The 15,296-nt window shown below is 40.2% G+C and overlaps 1 protein-coding gene across 4 annotated transcripts in view; it reads left to right on the forward strand.

The window, feature by feature from the left end:
- Positions 1 to 5,154: 5,154 nt before the first annotated feature.
- LOC133663343 (ribosomal RNA processing protein 1 homolog A-like) overlaps positions 5,155 to 15,296 on the forward strand; it is a 68,772-nt gene continuing 58,630 nt past the window's right edge. For all 4 annotated transcript variants that reach the window (XR_009828286.1, XM_062067748.1, XM_062067749.1 and 1 more), the window contains exons 1-2: positions 5,155 to 5,440; positions 10,822 to 10,904. Coding sequence is in view for 3 of the 4 variants with exons in the window: in XM_062067748.1 (XP_061923732.1) it covers positions 5,170 to 5,440; positions 10,822 to 10,904 (354 nt within the window). In the remaining variant the exon portion in view is untranslated. The remainder of the gene's footprint in view (positions 5,441 to 10,821; positions 10,905 to 15,296) is intronic.

The following is a 15,296-nucleotide window of genomic DNA, read 5'->3' on the forward strand; positions in this document are numbered from 1 at the left end:
GGATCGTGAGATCGACAGGCGGATCGGTGCGCCGTCTTCAGTAATGCGGACGCTGTATCGATCCGTTGTGGTGAAGAAGGAGCTGAGCCGGAAGGCAAAGCTCTCAATTTACAGGTCGATCTACGTTCCCATCCTCACCTATGGTCATGAGCTTTGGGTTATGACTGAAAGGACAAGATCATGGGTACAAGCGGCCGAAATGAGTTTCCTCCGCCAAGTGGCGGGGCTCTCCCTTAGAGATAGGGTGAGAAGCTCTGCCATCTGGAGGGAGGTCAAAGTAAAGCCACTGCTCCTCCACATCGAGAGGAGCCAGATGAGGTGGTTCGGGCATCTGGTCAAGATGCCACCCGAACGCCTCCCTAGGGGGGTGTTTCGAGCACGTCCGACCGGTAGGAGGCCACGGGGAAGACCTAGGACACGTTGGGAAGAATATGTCTTCCGGCTGGCCTGGGAACGCCTCGGGATCCCCCGGGAAGAGCCGGACGAAGTTGCTGGGGAGAGGAAAGTCTGGGCTTCCCTGCTTAGGCTGCTGCCCCCGCGACCCGACCTCGAATAAGCGGAAGAATATGGATGGATGGATGGACTGTCGACTTTTTGTACTACTATGTTAACCACTAACCCCGCACTAGCACAGCGAGGCAGCAGTACAGCGACATTTTGTAGTCCTTGAGTTACAATCGGCCCATGACTTACTTATATATCTTATAGATCTTATCTATAAATCTTACAAGTAAGACCAGATGTTATGGGACAGGTATTATGGGGTTAGTTCTCATTGCAACAGCAAGTTGAAAAAAAAACCCAAAACGGACGCTCCCCTTTCCTCTCCCTTAGCTCTCCTGCTTGTCGTCTTAACTTTTTTGTTGCCTCTTTTTGCACTGCTTTCCAAATCTCAACATTGGAACTATTTAACTGGCCACAACGAAATAGACAAGATGTTGGGTTTGGGGGAACCTGCTTGTCGTGACGGAGTGGTTGTTGCTGGACATGCGACGGACTCTTGGGAGAAGAAGGAGTGCCGCGTGCCTGGCGACCCTTTTCTGTCGAGGACGTGAAGATATCCACCTATTGGGAATTATGACAACAGGACATCTGCTGATTGGATTAAGCGTTGCTCTGGTTTGTCGACAAATTGGAAGTTGCTGGCAGTCTTCAAAGTACCCCAAAGCTGCCACAAATGATTGGAGGATGCGGGAAGAACTGTGGACACTTGTGATTTGGATCACATCGGACTGTCTGCCCCGCAGGATTTTGAGGATCAGTCATAGACAATTTAGAGTGAAAAGAAAATGTTATTTTCACTCGCATACAAAACATTCTAACTTGGATTTTTTCCCTGGCTTCGAGACTCTCCCGAAGGACAGTGCAGCAAAGACACAACAAACTCCCTTCTTGTCTCTCATGGACACACATCTGTTGTTGTTGACTTTGGACTTATCGGCTGCACGACATCAAGGCCGCGGAACAGAGACACACTGCAGGCTTACACACACACATGCATCCACAAAAAAATATACGCCACACACACATACCCCACCCCCAATCGAACGCCCTTGACGCAAATCCAATAGGGGTGATGGAAGGATGGGCAGCGCCTGAGAGCTGCGGCCTGCAACCATGGCCCCCCACTCCCTGCCCTCTGTTGCTATAGATATCTCGAGATGTACGTTGTAATATGTATATGTGCTTTGCTATGGAGGTTTTTTACCACTCCAGACTGGGGCCCCCTTAGGAGCCCAGTCTAGATTGTATTTTTTTACTCATCCTTCCCCAGCGTTGCCCTTTTTCCCATCTTTTACGGGGCGCCTTGTGGCGACCCATCAGCATTCCTGTTCTGTAACCCTGTACACTGTTTGTCTAATCTTGAACGTGTTTGTGCTGAAAACCAAGTTTCGTTGTACTTGTGCAATGACAATAAAGACCTATCCTATCCCATCCTATCCTGGTGGGGAGGACGTTAATAACTCAAAATGCCGGTAATATGCGGTACCTCTGTACTTTGACTAGCGTGGGCTCATTCTGTTCACAATGCAAAAACTGTCCATCAACATGACAGCAGTAAGGGGATTGTGTAAGACATGGTGTCCAAATTTAGCAATTTAGCAATTGTGATTTTATTTTAAACTATTCCGGGGGCCAACATAAAAAAATAAGCTTTTGGCTGAATCTGGCCACTAGGCTCCACTCTTGACAACCCTGATGTGAGAAGTATGCTGCAAACAATAAGTGTGCAATAATAGAAACAAATAGAAGTGCGTCAGTGTCGAAGTATTAATGATAAAAGGAGCTGGTCAGTTGATCAATAGCAATGCTACGGAGTTGAGTGAAACAATCAAAGGGGTTTGAAAACTTACACTTTGATAATTTTGTCGAGTCTCTGTCTGTTGTTGCTGGGTGTGTGGCTATGCCTTGACATCTCCAGTAGCTTGTCAGCAAAAGCTGTATAGTCAGACTGAAAGATAAAATGTAGTACAATTCAAGATTCAGTGTTCATTACAGATGGCCACAGAAAGATTTGGCATTCGTTTCAGGCATATGCACGTCTTACAAACCCATAAAAGGGTTGTCTGTCAAAGTCCGTAGAGTAGATGGCCTTGCTTCTTACAACAACTCATACGCACGTACCACAGCTGACTTGGTTGTAAATCACAACACACAGTCAAAATTGTGCTGTTTTGGGGGGCTGCAAGCACCAATTCAATTCTATTTTAATTAATTTCAATGGGCGACGATGATTTGTTGTACGAGTGTTTTGAGTTACAAGCCCGGTTATAGAGCCAGTTTAGGTACTAATGTGTTAGGATATTAGAAACCATAGAATTTTGACTGACACCTGAATTTTATTTTTCAGTGAGCGCTTTAAGCCACCTGACATTGTTGACAAAATCAAAAACAAAAAAAGACAGCCCTGATATACAAATTGAGATAAACAATTAAAAGTAACGTGACAAACATAAAAACGTCAGAAAAAATGTAAATGAACATCAGACCTGGTTTTACTGCAACAAGTTATTTTCATGATACATGCATTTTTCCTGCTGGTTTTTTTCCCAACACATTTCTTTTCTTTTAGTGACAGGCTCTGGGAACTCAGTGAAGGTAACCTATTTTCCTTATTTGGAATCTGAATTTTTTTTTCTGTGGTCTTCATATTATGTGCACTTTTTCACATTCTCTGCGTTCATTTTGCTGTCAGTCATCCTTGCCCAGAGTGAATAGCCAGAAGAAGTCTCCACGGATGATGACGATGACATGGTGGCCAACAGAAAGAGGATTAAAAAAGGTGGACATATCGCAAGGGAATATAGTATGAATCCTTAAAGTAACAGTACTTTGTGACACGTGCAAGCATGAGGATGACATGCAAAGCCAAAGCAGCGCCATGGCAACAGTGGCAGGGCAACGACGAATAAAGAAAGAATATTGGATTGAATATGGAATACCTATTATTAGATTGCATGTATTTAGGGCGGTGGGGATCTCAATGATGTCATCCTTATTTGCATAATAATTCATGGCTCATGTGAATATAAATTATTTTTATAGCTATAAAACATAAATTCAAAATTCATAAGTAATTTATATATTCAGCAATAACTTCCATTTATCCATATGCTTCCCAATATATATGTGTATCTATATCTATAAATGTGTATATCTATATTTATAAATGTGTTTATATATATTTATAAATGTGTGTATTGTATATACTTATATATATATTTTTTTATTTATACATGTAATTATTTATGAAACAGATGCTTTTGATAACATGTTAAAGGGTGTTTAATAAAAATACAACCATGTTTAACACACAGATTTCTTTGTTTTATGAAGATGAATATAAGTTGGTGTAATACCTGATTCTGATGACTTGCATTGATTGGAATCGGACAGGGTGTTCACAGTAGTACTGATAACTTCCACATTTTTTAATTTAATTGAGAAAAAAAGTAATTTCTGTTTGTTTAAAAACACAATATTGACATGGGTCTTATTGACTATAAAACAATTGATAAATGGCATCCCTGCCCAGCTTCAACTCGTTAAATCCTCTCTACAGGATGAAAAGCTGAAAGGTGTTACATTTTACCAGAGTAACTCATTTATTCAAATTCATACAGGATGTTTCTCCAGAACGCAAGTTTTGTCATATTGAAAACGAATCAATTATACTATTTGTTTTTTGATTGTCCCTTATCCCAATTGTTTTGGACTGAACTTTTATTTATTCTGTTCAGTACTTACCATACCATTTCTGAGTCAAAAAAGAAATTATTTTGTTTTTACGTTGTAAATTTCATCAAGAATTGGGCAGTGCAATCAAACTGTTATGTCTTTAAGGTAAATTTCATATTCATAAATCCAGAGTATTATCCTGCAAGCCAAATATTTTTTGTTTTATTCTGAATTTTAAAAAATGTTACAATGACAACAAGAAAAGAAAACATGAGATAACCTCTTACATTGTATCTTTTTTTTTTTTTAAACGATCACCATCAAAGAAAATTTAAATGTATAGCCTGATACCTTATCTGCTTTTATTTTAAAGTTAAAGTACCATTGATAGTCACACACACACTAGGTGTGGTGAAATTAACCTCTGCATTTGACCCATCCCCTTGTTCACCCCCTGGGAGGTGAGGGGAGCAGTGAGCACTGAGCAGCAGCGGTGGCTGCGCCCGGGAATCATTTTGGTGATTTAACCCCCAATTCCAACCCTTGACGCTGAGTGACAAGCAGGGAGGTAATGGGTCCCATTTTTATGGTCTTTGGTATGACTCGGCCGGGGTTTGAACTCACGACCTACCGATCGCAGGGCGGACACTCTAACCAAAAGACCACTGAGCAGGCCTTACTCTAGTGTTCTCCCTTGCGGATGTATTTTCTTGTTTGTTTTTCTTTTTCTTTGTGTGTTATAACTTATTGTTATTATATATAAAATACTTGGTTATTGTTATTTTAATTGTTAAATAAATCAAAACTAATAAAGTTTGAAAAAATAAAAAAACTAATCTCATTGGCCCCGTTTTCTTCAAGCCCTTGTTAAATAGAGCAAAACTAATAACGTTTTAAAAGAAAAAACTAATCTCATTGGCCCCGTTTTCTTCAAGCCCGACCGTGATTGGTCCATATATGTGAGTTTTCTTCGTCCCCACCCCCTTGGCGATGATTGGTCCATACATGTGGGTTTTCTTTGTCCCCACCCCCTTCACGAAATGTCGAGAAGTCAGCGACGACGTGACGTCATTCGACGGCGCCACACACGTGGGACGAGCTCCTGAGCGACGCCACACACGCGAGCTGGACAACATGGCAGCAGTGCAGGCTCTCGAGATTCAGCTGGCGCAAAAGTTAGCGTCTAACGAAAAGCCCATCCGAACTAAAGCTTTAAAGAAGCTGAGGAAATATATCAACGTCAGGTCACAGAAGGCGACAGGTAAGCAGGCCACGTTTAACGCTACAACTTTGATAGCATGATTGGCAACGGAGACTAAACCAGTTAGCATTAGCAGAATGTGTACCGGTATCGGCTGAAAAGTGCTTAAAAACGTCGAAAGGCACGCAATTTAACTTAAGAAATAGCACACATTTCTGTTATAAACGTATCGAGTCAATGAAACATTGTAAAAAAAACGTTAACACCCTCCACTTCTTGAGACTTACAGCCCAGTTATGTTTAAGTGCTTGTTAAGTCATAGGAATAATGTTTCCTCTGTAAACTGAACACTTGTCTGAAACTTGCATTACATTGAAGTAAGCTATTTATTTTAAAGAGTGCACCATTTTACAATGTACTATCACTATTTACAAAACAGATCTCCACTCAAATTATTAATTCCTTAGTCTTTTATGTGGTAATTTGCCATTAGAGGCATGATGTCTGAATTGAACAGACATTAAATACTTAAAGTAGGGCTGGGCGATATGGCCTTTTATTAATATCTCGATATTTTTAGGCCATGTCAGGATACACGATATATATCTCGATATTTTGCCTTAGCCTTGAATGAACACTTGATGCATATAATCACAGCAGTATGATGATTCTATGTGTCTACATTAAAACATTGTTGTTTATACTGCATTAATATATGCTCTTTTTAAACTTTCATGCAGAGAGGGAAATCACAACTTAGTCAATTGACCAAAACTGTATTTATTAAAGTTATTAAGCAGTGGCACAAACGTTCATGTCATTTCAATATAAAGTGCAAGATTGTCAGAGACATTTTAAAACAAGCTATGAGTGCTCTTTTGTGCGTGATGTCACTAAGATGACATATCAAAACAACACTAAATTAAAGGCCTACTGAAATGAAATTTTCTTATTTAAACGGGGATAGCAGGTCCATTCTATGTGTCATACTTGATCATTTCGCGATATTGCCATATTTTTGCTGAAAGGATTTAGTAGAGAACATCGACGATAAAGTTTGCAACTTTTGGTCGCTGATAAAAAAGCCTTGCCTGTACCGGAAGTAGCGTGACATCACAGGTTGTGGAGCGCCTCACATCTGCACATTGTTTACAATCATGGCCAGCAGCGGCAAGAGCGATTTGGACAGAGAAAGCGACGATTACCCCATTAATTTGAGAGAGGATGAAAGATTCGTGGATGAGGAAAGTGAGAGTGAAGGATTAGAGGGCAGTGGAAGCGATTCAGATAGGGAAGATGCTGGGAGAGGCGGGTGGGACCTGATATTCAGCTGGGAATGACTAAAACAGTAAATAAACACAAGACATATATATACTCTATTAGCCACAACCCAACCAGGCTTATATTTAATATGCCACAAATTAATCCGCATAACAAACACCTCCGCCCTCCCGTCCATATAACCCACCAATACAAATCAAACACCCGCACAACACACTCAATCCCACAGCCCAAAGTACCGTTCAACTCCGTAAAGTTCATACGGCACATATATTTCCCCAAAGTTACGTACGTGACATGCACATAGCGGCACGCACGGACGGGCAAGCGATCAAATGGTTGGAAGCCAAAGCTGTACTCACTGTAGCGTGTCTGCTATCCAACTCAAAGTCCTCCTGGTTGTGTTGCTGTAGCCAGCCGCTAATACACCGATCCCACCTACAGCTTTCTTCTTTGCTGTCTTCATTGTTCATTAAACAAATTGCAAAATATTCACCAACACAGATGTCCAGAATACTGTGGAATTTTGCGATGAAAACAGACGACTTAATAGCTGGCCACAACGCTGTCCCAATATGTTCGCACAATCCGTGACGTCACGCGCAAACATCATACCGAGACGTTTTCAGCAGAATATTTTGCGGGAAATTTAAAATTGCACTTTACTAATCTAACCTGGCTGTATTGGCATGTGTTGCAATGTTAAGATTTCATCATTGATATATAAACTATCAGACTGCGTGGTTGGTAGTAGTGGGTTTCAGTAGGCCTTTAAAGTGCACTTTTTGTACAGAACGCCACTACAATAGTTTAAAACAAATAAAGTGCACTTTTGTGCATGATGTCACACAAGATATTTCAATAAGTGTCGAATAAAAATGAGCTGCACAATAGGAGATCAAATAGTGTATGTCCTTCACTATGTGGTAGGTTACTGCGGACGTTATCTCCTGTTGTTGACAATTTTTTTCATACGGTGTTGATGTGGAAATGGTTGCCTCTGCATTTTGTTGGTGTGGCACCGAGCGGAGATGTTGACATGCGGAGTTTCAAGCACTCTTCATTCTCTAGCGGGTGACTTTTCAAATGATGCTACATATTAGCAGTAGTGCTACTTTTTGTATCAATGCTTTTGCCCCACACTTGACAAATTACGGTTGTCTGTTCAACATATTCCCGCTTGAAGCCAAACCATTGCCAGACGATGGACCCCGTGCTGTTTTTCTTGGGAATTAATTCTTCCTTCATTTGTTACCAGATTCGCACCTTTTTTCTCTCGTATTACCACTCGCACCACAGCTAACGTTACCCATGCCGCGAGGGCGTATACGTACGTAAGAAGGTGCGCTTGTTTTATCTCTCTATGAGAAGCAACTAGCTGTCTAACATAATCATTTGTCCGGTGTTCACATATATTTGATTTCCTATTATGCAGCTAATTTTTATTTGACAGTTATTGAAATATTTTGTGTGATGTCATGCACAAAAGTGGGCAGCACGGTGGAAGAGGGGTTAGTGCATCTTCCTCACAATACGAAGGTCCTGAGTAGTCCTGAGTTAAATCCCGGGCTCGGGATCTTTCTGTGTGGAGTTTGCATGTTCTCCCTGTGACCGCGTGGTTACCCTTTGGGTACTCCGGTTTCCTCCCACCTCCAAAGACATGCACCTGGGGATAGGTTGATTGGCAACACTAAATTGTCCCTAGTGTGTGAGTGTGAATGTTGTCTGTCTGTCTGTGTTGGCCCTGCGATGAGGTGGCGACTTGTCCCGCTTACCGCCCGAATGCATCTGAGATAAGCTCCAGCGACCCCCCCGTGACCCCAAAAGGGACAGGCGGTAGAAAATGGATGGATGGATGGATGGATCATGCACAAAAGTGCACTATGTTTGTTTTAAACTATTGTAGTGGCGTCCTGTACAAAAAGTCCACTTTAGTGTTGCTTTGATATGTCATCTTAGTGACATCATGCACAAAAGTGCACTAATAGCTTGTTTTAAAATATCTGACAATCTTGCACTTTCTGTTTTGGAAATTACCGTATTTTCCGCACTATAAGGCGCACCTAAAAACCTCCAGTTTTGTCAAAAGCTGACAGTGCGCCTTATAATCCGGTGCGCCTTATATATGGACAAATATTGAGCCACAACAAACTTCATTTTTATAAAGTTTAGGTGTCGCAACTACGGTAAACAGCCGCCAAAGTTCTTCTACAGTAAGCAGCCGCCCCCGTAGAAGAAGAAGCGCACGGTGAATGCTGGGATATATGACGTTTCATTTCCATTTGTGTGTTTATGTAAAGACCCCAAAATGGCTCCTATTAAGTGTGTTGTCTGTCTAATTATAAATAATGCAGACGAGGCGTGTTGGCTGAGTTCTCAACGTTTACTCACAGCGTGCTCATAACCACATTCTAACTGCCGGCATGGCGAGTCTTGGCGACATACAACAACGCTTCTCAGGGCTACCGCGCATGCTCGTGACTCCTGTTGCATGCTGGGTAGTGTAGTTGTTATATTCCCTAGCCTAGCTCATAACATCACATTAAAAGACACGCTTACGCGCTTAATTCAATACTCGCCGTCATTCCGGGTGGATTGACAAAAGAACTCCAGCCGCTAGATATTAGTGTCAACAGGGCATTCGAAGCTAGACTGCTAACTGCGTGGGAACAGTGAATGACAGAAGGCGAACACACGTTCACCAAGACGGAGAGAGCGCTGGACGACATACGCCACTATCTGCCAGTGGATCGTAAAGGCCTGGGCTGATTCAGTCTCAACTGTGGTCCGAGCTTTCAGGAAGGCAGGAATTGTCACTGAACTGCTGGACAACAGCAGCATTAATGACTTTGACGAGACGGAGCCGGCCATTTTGGATGCCGTATTCGCCCACTGTTTAATTCGGACACAGAAGAAGAAAAATTTGAGGGATTCGTGAATGAGGAATAACTTCATAAAGTGAGCTTTACATGTTTATTTTGTGTGTTGTGTGACATTAATGTTTGAGCAACGTTGAGTTATTGATATATTGTTATTGCTCTGCACTATTTGGAGTGTTACTATATTGTGATAGCACTAGCGTTTGATTTACGTAACACGAGTAAATCAGCTGTTTATTCATTTTGGGAGTGAACAGAGTTGTCAGAACGCTGGTTTGTAATCTATTAATAAAGTTTGACTGACCTATCAGACTGTTTTGTTGACACAGTTTTGAAAAATGCCATTCATTGAAGGTGCGCCTTATAATCTGGTGCGCCTTATAGTGCGGAAAATACGGTACATAAATTTTTGTGCCACTACTTAATAACTGTTTAATAAATACAGTTTTGGCAAATTGATTTAGTTGTGATTTCCCTCTCTGCATGAAAGTTTAAAATGAGCATATATTAATGCAGTATGAACAAGAATGTTTTAATATAGACACAGAATCATCATACTGCTGTGATTATATGCGTCAAGTGTTCATTCAAGACTAAGGCAAAATATCGAGGGATATATCGTGTATCGTGACATGGCCTAAAAATATCGAGACATTAATAAAAGGCCATATCGCCCAGCCCTACTTTCAAGTGCAATAAGCTTGTATTTGTCGTATAATGTAACATTGTAATTGGAATGTAAACTTTTAAATCTCCAAGTTAAAAAAAAAAGGCTAAAAAACAGTTTTTCTTGCTTGCCATGACCTTCGTTCATTTTTTCTAATTAATGTACATTTCCTGGGTTCAATCCCTCCCACCTCCAAAAACATGTACCTGGGGATAGGTTGATTGGCAACACTAAATTGGCCCTAGTGTGTGAATATGAGTGTGAATGTTGTCTGTCTATCTGTGTTGGCCCTGTGATGCAGTTCAGATCGGCTCCAGCACCCCCCGCGACCCCGAACGGGACAAGCGGTAGAAAATGGATGGATGGACATCCACATTTAAATTTTACTTTAAACATGTGTTTTGTGTGTGCTCTATTTCAGCAGCACCATGGAAACTGTTTGCGTATTTAAAGTTCCAAGCAATCCAAGTGGATTAAATTTGATACATTTTGATTGTCATTTTTTCTAATCAAATTAATCGATTAATCATTGCAGCCCTACTGCTTTTACTGTTTTTACTGTGCTAAGCTGGATTTTCTTATGAGACCAAGTACGGGTTTATGATTCTGTGCAGATGGGTTTACGAGTGAAGAGCTGCTGAAGCTATGGAAGGGTCTGTTCTACTGTTTGTGGATGCAGGACAAACCCCTTTTACAGGTATGTTGCGTTTTGTTCTTTTTAGACATCATCAAATGTCTTTCAAGCTTTTCACACTCAAACTTAAATGGCAGTATTGTGGTTAATGTCTTTAACCTCCTACAACGAGCAGTATTTAAATAAAGAGCGGACTCACACACAAAGACAACTGCAGTACTCAGTGTCAACCTTTTTTACCCAAGTAACACATTTAGTAGAAATTTTAGAAAAGGCGTGCATTCTTGGCGATAGGAATTTTCAAAATTGGGTCCCAAGGACCCCATCAAGTTATAAAAATGGGGTCCCACAGTAACCCGACAATGGGTTTGTGTAACCGTTTTGAAAACAAATTATAAATGTATGCATTATCCTGTTATATCTCACATTCTATATTGTTTTGGAAAATGTTGTCATAAACGTTACTTAATTCATTAAAAAACTAATGCAAAAGAAAACACATTTTTATGCATATGTAAATTTATTCAGTTATAAACATTCACTTTCTTTTTTCCTTCATGGATCTAAACTTTACCGCTGCCACCCCAAAATCAAAGTTCTCTGGCTGACGAGGACCACTGACACATCTCATCCGTGCATATTTTACTAGAATGCCCTTGTGAGCATTACATTTATCAAAATCAAGTACCTACTGTACTGTTCACTTGTTGAAATACCCTTTTTAGAGCAAATATCTACCAAAACTTCCGCACTATAAGGCGCACCTAAAAACCTCCAATTTTCTCAAAAGCTGACAGTGCGCCTTATAATCCGGTGCGCCTTATATATGGACCAATATTGAGCCACAACAGGTCTCGCAACTATGGTAAGCAGCCGCCGACTTCATTTTCCCCCGTAGAAGAAGCGCGCGCTGCATGCTGGGATATATGTGTGCGCGAGGCGTGCCGTTTCATTTCCATTTGTGTGTTTATGTAAAGACCCCAAAATGGCTCCTATTAAGAGACACGCTTACGACGCAGAGTTTAAACTCAAGGCGATCAGTCACGCAGTAGAACACGGGAATAGAGCAGCAGCGAGATAATTTAACATTAATGAATCAATGGTGCGGAAGTGGAGGAAGCAACATGATGACCTGCACCAAGTAAAGAAGACTAAATAGAGTTTCCGAGGGAACAAAGCGAGATGGCTACAGTTGGAGGAACAACTGGAACAGTGGGTTGTTGAACAGAGAGCAGCAAGTAGAAGTGTCAGTACAATCACTATTCGAATGAAGGCAACAGCGCTAGCAAGCGAACTTAACATTAATGAATTTAAAGGCGGTGCTTCTTCGAGGGATTCGTGGATGAGGAATAACTTAATAAAGTGAGCTTTACATGTTTATTTTGTGTGTTGTGTGACATTGTTTGAGCAACGTTGAGTTATTGATATTTTGTTATTGCTTTGCACTATTTCGAGTGTTACTATATTGTGATTGCACTAACGTTGGATTTACCATAACAGTATCAGAATGTTTTTTATATGTTTATTGAATCAAGGAAAAGTTCCCCTCCACTATGTGATATAAATGCACTACATGTTATACCTTGCTGTTGTTAAAAGATAAACAAAACACCACGTCACTGACTTTACATCGGAGAAAATAATAAAACAGCTGTTTATTCATTTTGGGAGTGAACAGAGTTGTCAGAACGTTGGTTTGTAATCTATTAATAAAGTTTGACTGACCTATCTGACTGTTTTGTTGACATTCCCTTTAGCGCAGCTCCATCTAATGGATGCATAACGTAACCCCAGCCTCTACTGTAGCGTCTATTCTATGCGCCTTATAATGCGGTGCGCCTTATAATGCGGTGCGCCTTATATATCAACAAAGTTTTAAAATAGGCCATTCATTGAAGGTGCGCCTTATAATCCGGTGCGCCTTATAGTGCGGAAAATACAGTACTTTGCTGCTGCCAAAGATTGATTTGAAGGGTATTTCAACAAGTAAACAGTACAGTAGCTACTTGATTTTGATATATGTAATGCTCATAAGGGTATTCCAGTAAAATATGCAGAAATGACATGTCAATGTGAAAGTACTACTTGAAATCAAGTTTTGGCAGCAGCAAAGTGGTCGTTTGGGTAGATTTTAGCTTTGTCAAGGATATTTCAACAAGTAAACTGTACAGTAAGTATTTGATTTTGATATATGTAATGCTTATAAGGGTATTATAGTAAAATACGAGTGTGTAAATTATGTGACGTGTTAATATCAAAATATATTACGTTGAATCACTTTTTGTCAGGCAATATTACATTTAATGAAAATTTTACATAAATGAATACCTCCAGACACTTTATAAGTATTTATTATGTGCACAAAGAAATAACAGTTACAATTGTATGTATCTTCCAAACAAGAAAGAGGTTTTATCACATCAACATCGGACCAACAACAGTCCTTTAAATCTCATTAAAACCACAGAAAAGGCAAACTGTCATTTTCTGGACACGATAGAGGCTTTAATAATGTCAAAAACACAGCGTTACAATAACCACGAAGATAAAGTGTTTGTCTTACACCTAGTAATCAGCTGGGGAAAGACGAAGCCAAGCAATGCAGGTTTAGAGAGCGGTGCGCGCTCCCGCAAAGGAAATCTATTTTTGGCGGGAATCACATTTTGGCACAACACCGGCAAATGTAAACAAAACAAAACACCGGCGGAAAGCGATAATCGTTAAAAAAAAGAAGCAAACCAGAGTTTTGACCTCGAGAAGGCAGGGTCGATACATTTTTTTTCCGTCCAAGCGGTAAAAAAAAAAGATTTGCGTGCCAGCGGCGCGTCCTTTCTGATTTCAAAGCTTTAAAAGACACAAAAAGTGCATTAACGCCAACATTGGCATGCAATGAAACACAAGTTTTAAGTCACGTCATGCGTAATAGTGAAATACAGTGAAAAAAGGGTTTTCCTTTTCAGCCATGAATAGTGATATAACAAGTAACGTTACTATGAGTCAATCTAAGGTCCCGTTTACACTGCACACCAAATCAGATTTTTTTTCCCTCAAGTAACAGAGCAGATTTTTAGCCAGTCTAAAGGCTGCAAAGTGCTTCAAATCTGATCTTTTCGCATCAGATTTTGTCCACATAAGGAGATAGTCCAAATCTGATTGGAATTTGATGTTTTCAAACGTAAACGCAATGCGACCTGAATTGTCTTATATATGACTTTTTGTCAGTTTTGAGTGAGCTACGCCACTTGTGTGTGCGGGGAAAGACGCAATCGCCAGCGGAAGTGGATACTTAATTTGCGGTGCACCATTTGTCAAGAGTGCACAAATAATAGGTTATATGTAATATATGAATATATATTTTGATTCCGAAGAAATAATGATTGTTATAGGACCGGAATTGGCGCTGTGGTGCATTTGCTTACATGTGAGTAAAAAAATGAAGCTCCCACAGATCCACGCTGATGTCTGTGTCTCCTCTACTTAACAGCCATAAAAAGATTAGAACCCTCCCAAATATATTGGCATATTAAAGTAAAAAATAAATGTTTTAGTTTAATTTATTTTCACGTAAAAAACACTCATTTTTAACACGTGGCAACCATATCTATGGTGGCGACTTTTTTAAAATCTTGTAATAGTAGCGACTTTCTCCCGGTCAACTTCCTTTGTTTTCACTTTAACTAACTGCAGTTGCAAGTGACAGTGAGGCCACATTGGGGGCACACGTGTTTACACAGGAGTCTGATAAAAAAAAAAATCACATTTTACTTGCAGTGCAAACAGTCAGATGGAAAATAGTTTATTAAAAAATCAGTTTTGGGCCACTTTGGCCCAATCAATCGCTCTGGCTGGGGGCGGCTCAAAATTAGATGGAGGCGGCCGCCACGCAATTTTGAACGCAGGAAAAACCCTGGCATTAGTCCCGAAAATCTGAACTCAAACTATTGAGGCTTGCGGAGATATTTGTAAAACAATCTTGCCTTCCTTCAACATTCCTCCTCACCAGCCATATGCAATTTGTACAACTTGTGAGGTTGTTCTAACATGTGACTTCAGCGGATATCTCCTTACATCAGGGGTGGGCAATTAATTTTCACCGGGGGCCGCATAAGCAACCCGAGCACTGCTGGAGGGCCACACGACAATATTTCAATTAAATTTTGCTCAATGTTATTTTTGATATACCGTAAGATAAATAATGATGATGATAATAATAATAATAATTTAATTTAACCTAACTTAACTTTATACTAAAGCAGATTGCCTTTGATGGTCACTTTATCCTGCATTATCCAGCATTTTTCCCCGTCAGATTTGGACAACCATCTGTTGTTAAAAATAGTTTTTAATCATATTTATTTGATATTGTTTTTTATATTGGTTTTATATGTAATTGTTTTTTCTTTTTATTCAGTCATTGGTGGAGCTAAGGATAATATTTGAATATTGTTTTTAATA

This window comes from Entelurus aequoreus, linkage group LG13 (assembly GCF_033978785.1).
Source record: "Entelurus aequoreus isolate RoL-2023_Sb linkage group LG13, RoL_Eaeq_v1.1, whole genome shotgun sequence".
Classification (NCBI taxonomy): Eukaryota; Metazoa; Chordata; class Actinopteri; order Syngnathiformes; family Syngnathidae; genus Entelurus; species Entelurus aequoreus.